We start from the raw sequence: 12329 nt of genomic DNA on the forward strand, positions 1-12329 counted from the left end.
TCACTTAAATGTCTGTTGACATCATCTTTGCATAGCACAATAAATCGAAGGAAACCACCTTGATATATTATGGTAAGTACCTGCCCGCCCATCGGTTATAATGCGTGAGGTTCCTGCTGGAGGACAAAAGTGTCGGAGCTATACTTAAAAAATCTAAACTGCCCCTTGAGTAGCACTTGGAGGAAGGCGATGCAGCGAGCTTCTTCCATGAGCATTACCATAGCCTCCTACATAACTTCTATGCCTGCCGAATGGATCATCGGCGAAACAATGAGAAGCGGCCGTCATTTTAAAGGGAAACTGAAGAGTGTCGAATTCAATAAGACGCTCATATACGGATGCGGGAAGCTTATAAACCATGTAGGTAAAATTTTGGGGGGGATTTTTTAATTAGGAGCGACGTAATCGTCGGGTAAAATTCCACTGTAGCTCCGCCCCTCGTCGAACGCCGCGCACTGCTGCTGACGCTGACGATGCGAGCAGAGACCGGAAGCCACACGTGTAGTGACGTCAGCACTGGTGTTCCGTTCCTCCACAGTCTCCGCGACCATGCCTGACCGCGCTTGTTTCTGCGTGCGCGCCGTCATAATCTGCTTCGCTCGACCCTGCATTCCTTTGTGTGTATGTAGAGTGGTAGTTGACTTGCGCACCATCAATTGGAGTGGTGGGCCAATCATGCCGGTGTTCTGTTCAGCCTACGAATGCACGAAAACCAGCGACCGCGACAATGTTCCATTGCTTCCCGCAAGACAAGAAGCTTGCAGCTAAGTGGGAGGCTGCTGTGAATTGAAAAAATTTCAAGCGCTCAAGAACAACAGTACTGTGCTCTAACAACTTTCGTGACGACGATTACTACCAGAGTTTATCAATAATGCGTGAATGAGTGAGAGTACGACTTGCTGCTAGCTGGCTTTCTAATCGCAGTGCGAAAAGGTCGGGGCAACGAAAGCACAAAGGCTGGACGAGTGCGGGCGGACGGATGGTAACTGGTCTTGGAAGACCTTATGTATACACAAACTCGTCCAAACCTGGACTTCGATTTACTGCTAGCTCCTTCGTGTTAGCACGCTGAACGGAAGGTACATGTTTATCTCCCACCCCTGATGCAGGTATTGTCGCAAACCGCCGTTAATTTTCTATTCGCACGTGTGTTGTGAAACAGCCTACATGCAGCTACCATAATGCAGTGCAAGTGTAAAGTTTTCATGTGTTTGAAAGCTGTTTTTTGAAAGCCGGCTTACGCCAGGACACTGCGCTCCCCCTCACGCACGGAGAGAAACCGGCTGTCCCATGTAGCCAACGGAATTCGCCGCCTTTACGGCTCCGGTTATGAGTAGTGTGCGGATAGCGCTCTGATGAAGGTCACTACACATGCTAGAAGAGCCAGGAAACTTTTCCCGCATGTAAACCGTCTGTGTAGATTACCAACAGCTTTGTGGCAGCGCACAAATGCCGGTGATCGCATCCCTGCTTACGTTCCACGAGGAGGCATGCAGGAGCATAACAGTACAGTTGTTTGTCCAGAAACAAACTCACTGGATCGCTGAATACAGCTTTGCAAAAAACATACTCACCAAAGAACATTTCCAACACGAGGAGATGCCAACACTTTGCTTTCGTTCGCGTCAAAAGCACTGCTTGCTACCAGCATCTTTTGCTCCTTTGAGAGGCCGGCTATGTACGTGTAGGGAGCAACGCCGAACTCGTCGGAGAAACGCAAGCTCTCGAAATTTACCAATACCGTCTCGCCAAACCACAACCCCAAACCACCTTGCACCGTGCTTCATGTGTGGCGGCAGCGGTCTGTCCGGACGAACACCATTGTTGACGTCACGAGGCTCCCGACCAATCACAGGCGGAAACGAGGCGCGCGAGCTGCCCCGAGTCTGCTGCTGCACTTTTCGTCGAAATAAAATATGTTTGCGATTTCTTTCGCTCAATTTTGATGCTATATTTGAATTCGGAGGGTTGAAAACCATTACGTACAGCTCTTCATTTTTTTATGGAAAACTCTTCAGCTTCCCTTTAATGGTTTTAACTATGGCCGTGGCGCCACTTTCGTAGGGTGGTCTCGAGCACAATTTTTAATTTTTTTGGTGCTCGCTGCTGACAAAAGAAAAAGAAGCATGTGCATCAATAAAAGAGCAGTAGCCTAATTCTACTTGCGGAATTATTGGCGAAGCTGTAGCTAAGCAATAAAAAGCAGCCGCCGTTGGGATTTCTGCTGGGGGCGTCACTTACGTTTGTATCTCCAACTCGGGCGTTCTATTCAAACCGCCCCACCGCCCCTCAAAACCATCATTATTTGAAGAGCGCAAACGTCTACTGCTGCCGCTACTCTGCGACGAATGTGACCGTACCCAACGTTCTTAGATATACTTCAGTCTCCCGTCTCCCTATACGCCAACGTTACGGCCCGTCGCGTCGGTTTTACTGGGCGAGGGCGTGATGCGAGAGTTTACAGTTTCCGCCGTCGGGGCGCCACTGCTCCGGGACGCTTTGCAGGAGGCAGAGCGCCCGAGTGCCGCAAAACCAGTGGGTCTCACGCGTCGCAGCGGGTTTCATTATGATATACGACTGCCCTACTGGATCTGCGCACGTGTGTGATCGTGTACGGTGCGAACAGACGTTTTAGCACAGACAGTGCCATGCCGCGCAACTGCTGTGTGCCGCATTACAGCACCAATGCAAGGAAAGATCCGACGATCCGATATCATGAATTTCCGTGCGATCCTAAACGGCGGGCTGCATGGTTGAAGAACATGGTTTCGCCATGGTTGGCGAAAGCAGCCGTTAAACTTCCCATGCAGGATGGTGAAACTTGTCTTGCCAGCTGCCATCTCATCTGCAGCCAGTGAGCTCTCGAGTGAGCTTGAATTCATCACTATGTGGAGTGAGCTAGTAGCTGATATAGAGTTAGCACCAAATGCATACCTGGCCGCGGCTACGTTGCACGTGCATGTGAGAAAAAGGTACAGTTGTTATACAAGTTTAAACAGTTGAATTAGGCTTGCATTATTTTACCCTTTGTTTAAGTGACTAATTCACACACACACACACACACACACACACACACACACACACACACACACACACACACACACACACACACATATATATATATATATATATATATATATATATATATATATATATATATAGAGAGAGAGAGAGATATGTCTGTGGTTGATTTCATTACGTACATAATAGATTATGTTCTTTTAGTACCGTTTTTCAAGCTAAATTGTTATGCTCGTCCTCGTCCTCAGGTGGCTTGTAATTCCTGCAAACTCCTTCAAGCAGCGAGGCCAGCTGAAGCAATTTATGGATAGAAGCAGTTGGCCTGCGTAAGCTTGTACGCACCTTCGTCAGCAAGGTCATGAAGTGCTCAGACGTGAGACGAACCAGCAGGCTATGCAACACCTTGATGTCAGCACTACTTCCTCATTTCACACAATGTCCGGCGCTGACTTGTGAAAAAGAGGATCGCAACCACGCTGAGGACCTCTCCAGAGTATTTTTGAGCATTGCAAGCTCATAAGACCATTATTGACGAACTGGGCAAGCAGCCTGAATTCGACAGTGGAAAAGATTTTGCTTACACATTAACCTCTCTCGAGGAAAGTTCTGCGCTTGTAACGCTTTCAGATTCTGTGTACATGAACTTTGAAATGAAAAGAAAAACTGGACTCAAGCTATACTGACTTCTGGCTTTATTGTTTTCTTTCCGACCATTGATGTAGGCTAGTAGTGCCCATTTGCAAAATATTTCCCGCACATACCCGTGAACCGGCTGAACTATAATGCAGTAAATTTCTGCATGTCTGCAGAAACGGAAAACAGCGTTAATCATCGGCTCTAATTGTGGACCAGACTGATCAGCGTTCGGACTTCTTAAAACGAGCATTTTTATGCTAACCAACTAATTATATGCAACAAGTTAATATAGCGGATAACCGGCTTCGTGTGTGTCGAACGCGAGTTACTGAATAGGCGAACGCTCGAAGAAGCGCACCTAACATAGGTGACTGTCGCTGACAACTGCAGCGATGCTGACGTACTGCTATCAGTAGCAAATCGCCAGTTGGCATTACCATTCATATTTTGTGAAACACCGCTACACAGCTCTTTATCGGAACAAATGAAGCCCTGACCGCGCAGCCCCGGCGGGCGGAGAGCACAGCTCTCCCCCCGCAACTGTCCCTAAGGTCCCTATCAAGGGGCTTTAACTGTCCCGGCCGGAGCAGTAGCGCTGCAGCGGTGGCGATGGGAACTAGGCGCGTCACGCCACGGCCGGTCTCAGGGGAGCGCGCGCTTTTCTTCTTACGGCCTTCGCATTCGCCGCGGAAGCAATGGGAGTAATACTTGTTGGGGGGCTAGTTGGTGCATGTTTCCAGAAGAGGGTTATAGCGCCGAAAAAACACAACCCACAGCAAGCGAGACGGGACAGGCGCAACTTCCAACTGTTTATTCACCGCGTATGCGAATGAATATAAGGTCAAATAAAGATGGGTAGCAAGAACCACACATGCGCACGAGGTTTTTACAAAAAGCGGATAAAGATAGGTGAGGTCCGTCCTGCGTGAGTGGTAACCTGACGGTTACCACTCACGCGGGACGGACTTGGAGCGGGCGCGCGTTCTCCTTCCGCGTGAACGGCGGTCGCAGCGGCGGAGCAGTGGGGCAGTGGCGACCCCACCGCGGTGCGGTGGGAGGCGGAAACAGACCCCATTGCGAAGGCCGTAAGAAGAGAAGCGCGCGCACCCCTCGAGACCGGCCGTGGTCAAGCCTCTCTCGGCCGACGCGACGGGCCGCACCAAGTGCGTTCCATTGAGCGGCCGTGCTAGTAGCGATGCTATCATCGCTACACTGAAGCAAGAACGTTGGCCGTACCGTGATCGCTTGTGGTGTTTGGCGAGGGTTGTCGCTCCCCTACACATGCTGATTTTTTTTTCTACGTAAGTGGCGCCCCCAAAGACGACGGCCGTATTGCGGTCATCCGGCTGGCACAGAATGCTAGCTATGTAGCTATAGCTGGCCATGGCATTTACCGGCATGGAAAGGAAACTACAGCGTAGCTATAGGAAGGTCTGGCAACCAGCCACACATAAACACGCTGCGTTTGGTGTCGTGGTTCGTGGTCAGTTGCGAGCGTCCGGCGCAGGTCTTTGAGCATGTTTACGGTGCTCGAGCGTTCTTTCGACTCGAAGCAGTCACCGAAGAGCAAGTTAAACTTCCTGGAAGCCTCGCATGCGAACTCTGACTACTTCGGGCAGGTGAGTGCCTCGCTTCGAAATGTCTGTGAAGCTGGCTTGCTTGTGCGTTCGTGCAGACTATATGCTCGTCAGAAGTATAGGATATACTTTTAATTAACACACGGGCCAGGTATATTTTCAACCAGTAAAGCTCGCCCTAATCTGAAGAACGCTTTAAAGTTCCACTACATAATGATTGGCGTATCTGTCAGTCAGTGATGGCATTTGAAACTAGCGGCGAGCTTGGCGTTCGGGGTAAACTGCATAAATAAAGAAAACAACTCCTAAATATGCCGCCTGGTACGCCTATATCATTCAGCTTTGCACGTACTATATTTAGTCGAGAAATTTGCGCTGTGCATGTTTTTACAGTTGTTAGTAGGCCGCCTTCGTAAGGGCAGGCAGACCAGCGCACGTGTGTGACACACTCCGCTTTTACATCGAAAAATCGACGACGAGTTGACCAAGGCGGCAAATCGTTTGTCACTGTTGCGCTGTGTCTCAGTTGCTCGTGCGAATTATTTAGTGTTTTTGCATTTGTTTGAAACGACTTTTTTACCGTTTTAAAAGTCTACTTCTCACGCGGGGCGTGCAGCGCCACGTTTGATTTACCGGCCTTGTGTGCACTCCGTGTTGACTGCCCTTGCATGTTCTTTTCAGGCCGACTTCACGCCAAAGGTCGTCGCAACCAAAGTTAAATCGCTACTACAGTCGCAAAAGACCAGGTAAGATGTTCTCCCGGGTGCTTTCTTATTCTGTTTAATATGCGCGCGCGAGGACGTCTCTCGTCCTTTATTGAGTGATTGCCAGAAACACATTATTAATGGGAATTAAAACAGCGCCAGATGAGACTGTTTGATTAAGATGTTGCGAAATGCAAACGAACTTCGCAAGGCGCACTTTTAAACACTGCATTATTCTGTTTTTGCGGATCTGTCAAGGACTATGAAGATTTAGTTTTGCGTGCAGATAGACATACACAGAAATACTGAGTTGCTGAATATCAATGAATAAAAAAGTGTTATGATCTTCAGACTGCTAGGTGAGAGAAACACCCTTTGTGGATGCACCACTGCTTTGACCACTGGTAAAGCGTGTAAAAAAATAACATTAGAATAGAATCTGTGTTATCCTGGCCCTACTTACAAATGAATGGTGCAAATGAAAAATGGCGTTTTTAGTATTGCGGAAGGGTAATTTACTAATACAGAGGAAATTGTTGTGCTCTTTAGTGTACCTTTGTGGGTCTACCTCACCGTGACTTCTTGCTATGGTATCTCGTGATTTTCATCTTATTTTTCATGTAAATTTTTTATTCATTGTCCATTGCAGCTATGATGCATTGCTACTCCTGGACTGCTACCTCAACACTTTTTCAACTGGCATTGTACAGACAGATGCCCTTTTTTGGACACGGTCCATCATCCACCTGCTCGCTGTAAGTGTGATCTAAAAAACCATTTACTATGAGTCAAGGGGGGTGCTTCACTGTGTGAGTTTTGTGTGTGCAATTTTTATTACTCCTCAGGAGTCTGCTGATAAGTGCCAAAAGCGACACCGTGATGTCCAAGAATGGAAAAAATGCAATTCACACCAAGTGGCATTCTTGTATTGTGCAATCCAGTTATGGTGCTGCTTATAATGATAGTTACTGTCTACAATATTGTATGTTCAAGAGGCATGAAATCAGTCTGTATGTACAGACTTAAGGTTATAGACATAGCTGGTGCTGTCTAAAATGTATGCAATCAGAGTTGCTGGTGTCCACATAATTGCTGGGGACAAGATAATTCACTATGCAGCTTGCACTACACTGCATTTCATGTACTTATGATACACCGCATCCACAGGTAGTCAATTTCAAGCAACGATGGCTTGCGCAATAAAATTGGGGAGTGCACAACATTTCTGTGGGCTACTGGGAAATCACTAAAGGGAACACATTGGGGGACTACATTGGGAAACTATTATGATTCACTTTTGTTTCCTAATGTAGTTTCCCCATGTAGTCCACCAATGTGCTCTCCCTTCAGTGCTTTTGCAGTAGCCCTCGGAAGTGTTGCGGGCTCCCCAATTTTTCGATGGAAGTACACACATTTAGAACCATCACAATCTCTTCTTTATTTACTCCATTCACAAATGAGGTGACAGTGCTGCTTCTTCTGTCCTGCTTCGGCCTCACGTTTACCAAGATAGGCGGCGTCTTGCTGCTTTGCACACCGAGCCACGTTGCTCTGGGCCCGTGCTTCTTCTTCCGAGGCGTACTTTTGCGGTTGACCATGTGGCTTCGCAGGCACCGCTGAAGTAGGTGCTCCTGGATCCATTTTGCAACACACAATAGAGACACGCCAATGCCTGTGTCCTTTTATATACAAGTGGCGAGCTCTCTCCCATGATGTCACGAACAACTAGGCGCGCCGTGCCACAGGTGCACTGAGCCCCCCTTTCCCGTGGTATCATGAACTGCTTGGCGCACCATGTGAAGTAGGCGCTCCTTTGTCTCGGCGATAACGCCTGCTGGTGTGGAGCAGAGGTAATGCCTCTGGCTCTCACTGCAAAAGTTCCTTGGGGCGGCCTGGCCTCAAGTTCACCTACAATCAAATGCATTCTGATTTTGATTTTCAATCTCTTAGTTTATTATGCCTGGATATGTCTATATAACCACTTTCCACACATTGTGACCTTTTTCTACACTCTACAGCGATCTCGTACATACTATACTTACATTTTATCGTTTCCGCTGGACACAGGCAAAATGCCCAATGAGTCAAGTAGTGCTATTGCACTAAAAAAAATTAATACATCCGCCCTGAAAAGGTACGGCCTAACCTTAAATAGATGGTCTCTGTGCGTGCGAGGAGACTTAATGCCTAATATTATCTGATGAGCAGATTCACATCTGATAATGTAAAAAGGAATTAAAAAGTTTGATGCTTAATTATTTAAGAATTAAATTCTAACTCTATTCTGGAAGCTGAAGCTGCGTGATAAATGTTAAAGAAGAAAGAAACAGCACTAAATGTGTGTTCATGAAATAAGTTTATGTGTAGGATTAGCAATGACATCATAGTATTGTTTCTCATCAGAAGATGTGAAATACAAGTGCATGTGTTATGTTGGAGCAGCTGCTATCGAGCAATGAAAACACATCTATAGCAGTTCGACAAAGGCATGATGTAAGGTGTAAGCATTTAACGCTTTGGAAGGAGAATGCATTAAGCTAGTACATTCAAGGCACCCCAACCAGAAATCTTCAGCACTCTCTGCAGGAGAAGCAACATGGTGCTTAATGTGTGTCTGGGTTGAGTATGACAGTGACTGTACGTCTTTAGTGACAGCTTTGTTTTTTTGCATGGAGGGACCATGGCTTTGCATTTTGGGAAAGAGTCACTCTGTTTTTTTACTCAGGGCAAGCGGCCTCGGGGTGCCCAGCGAACAGGCTGGCGTTTGCTGTGTCGCCTGCTCCCTCTTTTGTCTGAACAGCTGAACCGAGATGCAGCGGGACTGATGCCTGTGCTTCTGGAACGGCTTCTGGCACACCTCTCGTCACCCACAGAAAGGGAGGTGAGTTGTCCAGCTGTCAGCCCATGGTACATAATTATGCAATTTGGCTACACATATCATCGCCAAGAATAGAATTGTTTTAATAGAATTGCACCCAAGAAATGTTTTGGGTATGGGAACTGAGAAAACGAAATTGCCTGAATTCAGTTTCTCTACAGCAGCCTTCATTTGGCAGCAGCATAGATTTTGCCAAATCACTGGGAGTTGAAGATGAGGAATGGGAAAGAATGGGCTGAATAATTGATATACTCTGGAATGAGCAGTTCAATGAGCTGTGCCCACTGGTTGTAGATGGCTGTAGTTGAGAACACCTGGCTCAAGCCATCAGGATGCTGATTTCTTTCAGACGATTGAAGGAGGAATCGTTCAATCGTCTTGTGGCAATTCTCCCTTGTGGCACGTTTTGACACAGACACCAGTGGGAGCATTACGACCCTCTTGCTGCACTCTCTGCTCGGTGAACACGGGTAGGAATGTTACAGGCTCAGGCACTAAGTTCTATAGCATTTTCTCAGCTGGACATTGCCCTTTGTGCCCAAAACATGCTGCATGCAATTACCGATTTATGCATGCAGTCCTCACAAATTGCCACTGACTATAAAAGGAAATATAGCACTGCAGTCAAGCACTCAATGTGGGAATGATGTGAAGTTCAGGCTTCAGATTGGCATTTGTGGATGGGGGCATGCTGTAATGTACTGAGTTACGATGAGTTTCGAGTGACCTTGAGCCAAAAGCCAGAGCTGTTATCCGGGCACTCAAACAAGAACATCCGGGCACTTGCACGAGAACATCCAGGCAATACCGCATTACATACGCTAGTTATTTCCCAAACAAGTTACAAAAAATATTGCTTCCAAGTTCTTCCCAATGTTTGTTCACAGTATCACTCAAGCTGTAACTTCTAGTACACTGAAGTTTTACTTGTCATTTCCAACAGCGACGTTCAAAAGGCAGACGCAGGGGACTATAGACTTTGTTGTCATCTTTTGGCACTGAGACAGAGTTGCCTGTGCTCTTTTCAGTGCCAGCGGTCTGAGAGTTTCGCGGCACGTCCGGCAGCATTTAAGCCAGTAGCGGTGCACCGCGGGTGGCTGTTTGACCGAGATGAGACTTGCAATGAGGTTATGTCTGCGGCATGAAAGTACATGTATTGACCAGTGCATAGTATGGCGTGGTGCTGTGTGGTGTGGTGTGCCGTTGCAAACGTGCACTACACCTATTTTAAGATTTTTAAGTATCATCTGCAACCATTCTGCTTTCCTGGTAGCCATTTCATGTTTGTATCTACTCTCGACTACGGGAGATCCAGCATTTTTTTTTTTAGTGCCGTAGTTCCACATTATAGCCCCAAAATTATGCATACTGTCTGATTTTTTAATTTGTATGCGTTTTATGTAACAGGTTTGTAATAGTTGTGGTGGCATTGACTCCAACAGAACCTTATTAAGTTAACTGATGTTTTGAGTTTCTGATGAGAAACTTGCAACATTGCAGCTTTGTGATCATTTAGTGTTTTGTAATATTTAGTGATTGATAGTTGTACATGAGGTGAAACATCATGTTTTGGGGAGGCATTGCATTTCTTATTGCCAAAAAAGGACATTGATGGTCATTGCCAGCGGGAATTGTCAAAAAGTGTGCTGATGCAGCTATGGTTGTGTGATAAACCATCAAACAATTACAGTAAGCCATCAGCCAAATTGAGTTGATACTTGTATGTCCTGTCATTCCCATGCTGGTTGAGTCATTGTAGAAGAAAGCTGCATGGACGCTAGTGACAAATTTATCTGAAAAGTTTTGGCAACCGTTTGATAGCAGTGCACATAGTTGGCTGTGGAGAATATGACGACAGCTTGTTGTGGTCGTTATCCAAGTTGGAGCAGTTGAGAAGGTTGTTGCTGTCACTCACGTCAGCCATAACAGATGAATGTGTAGCAAAGCCTTCATAATTATCGTGGCACTCTGGCAGAGATGGGGAGCAGCTCCTGTATTTTGTGTTGCTGTCATGACAGTTGTGAGCCACCACTACACCAAGCAGCCTGGATGTCAGTTCTTTTGTGGTTAAGCATTCCTTGCTTAGCAAAGAATGCACAAATGCATGCCATCTTAATTCACTGCTCTGATGCATTCTTTTGTGTGTTCTCTTGTAGCCTGACGAAGGCGCATTGAGGTGCCTGCTGGTCTGCATGAAGGAGTATGGCCGACTGATGGGTTCTGTTCAGGTGGGCATAAACATTGCTCCACACCTACTTTGCCGCAGCTTACGTCTCAGTGTGAAGGTTCAGCTTATTTCTATTCATATTGGGGGTTGTCAACAGAAACCACTGTTGAAAATACCACATATAAAAAAAAAGAAAATTGCAATTACATCAAGAATCTTAAGTTCAGTTATGAGGTTTAATGTCTTTAATGGCTTTAATGTCCAAATGCCTTGAGTCAAGGCACTGAGCATTGATCTCGGAATTTATAATTCACTTATTGATAAAAATAAATAAGATGTTTTTATCGTTACCTTGATTAGAAAAATTTTTCATGCGAACTAAAACCATTATGAACCGTTATGGATAGTCAGTCAGTCAAGAACTTTATTGAAGTCCTGAGGAGTTTCAAGCTGTAGGAGATCCCACGCGGGGAACTCCTCCGGCCGAAAGTGTAGGCGATGCCCAAGTCAGGACGGGAACGTGGTGACGCTCCGCCAGTTCTTGGGCCCTCTGGACGGCCTTGAGTTGGTAGTTGAGATCCGGGCTTTTGAGGGCTTCTTCCCATTTGGGCTCACTGGAGAGAGGGCCCTTTGGTAACGGATATATATATATATATATTCGTTCTGGAGCAGAACCGGTACGAAATGTTTTGCAGTGGAATGAAAATAAAACCAGAACGAAAAACATTTAATTTCAACACCCTGCTTTTGAGAGACTTGCTTGCTGTTGACATTGTCACATCCAGGAGCGGAATTAGATGGTAATAAATCAACAGGTTAGCGATGCCGGCAACGTCTACAAACACTCGTGCCATTAGAATGTAATCTTCAGGTTTGGCTGTTGGTAAGTGCGTATTGGAGGAAGCGGAAAAGTGACTAGCAAATGTGTCATTAAGAAATGTAGCACGGGCGTTCGCAGGAAGGACTTCACTGGATGAATTTTCTAAGGCTATTGAGTAATCAGTTGTTGGATTGATCATTTACCCGAAGTTCTTGAGTTTAGTGTTTAGTATATCTGGTAGTGTACATACCTACCAAGTCTTCTGTATCCGGACCATTTCTTCCGGTTGTACGGTCGACAGTAAAATCTCCCGGAAATTGCAGTTGTGGCCCGTTTCATAGCCTGAAGGCTATGCCCAGTTCTAGCCGCGTCCAGTGCTTTGTCAGGCCACATTGGCAAAAAAAAAATCCAATTTAATCCAGTTGGTCACGCATAGCATGTTTAAGAAAGTAATAGGGAAGCCTTATACGTGCACCATTTTGTTAACTGCAGCGCCGCTCCTTACACTGATGAGGTTGTTGAGTGC

The 12329-nt window shown here is 46.3% G+C and overlaps 1 protein-coding gene across 1 annotated transcript in view; it reads left to right on the top strand.

Moving 5' to 3' along the window:
* The first annotated feature begins 5090 nt into the window (after window positions 1-5090).
* LOC126541155 (proline-, glutamic acid- and leucine-rich protein 1-like) overlaps window positions 5091-12329 on the top strand; it is a 63182-nt gene continuing 55943 nt past the window's right edge. The window contains exons 1-5 of the mRNA XM_050187836.3: window positions 5091-5276; window positions 5916-5980; window positions 6588-6693; window positions 8664-8819; window positions 10973-11044. Coding sequence (XP_050043793.1) covers window positions 5175-5276; window positions 5916-5980; window positions 6588-6693; window positions 8664-8819; window positions 10973-11044 — 501 coding nt within the window. The 5' untranslated portion in view covers window positions 5091-5174. The remainder of the gene's footprint in view (window positions 5277-5915; window positions 5981-6587; window positions 6694-8663; window positions 8820-10972; window positions 11045-12329) is intronic.

Source organism: Dermacentor andersoni, chromosome 2 (genome assembly GCF_023375885.2).
Source record: "Dermacentor andersoni chromosome 2, qqDerAnde1_hic_scaffold, whole genome shotgun sequence".
NCBI classification, from domain to species: Eukaryota; Metazoa; Arthropoda; class Arachnida; order Ixodida; family Ixodidae; genus Dermacentor; species Dermacentor andersoni.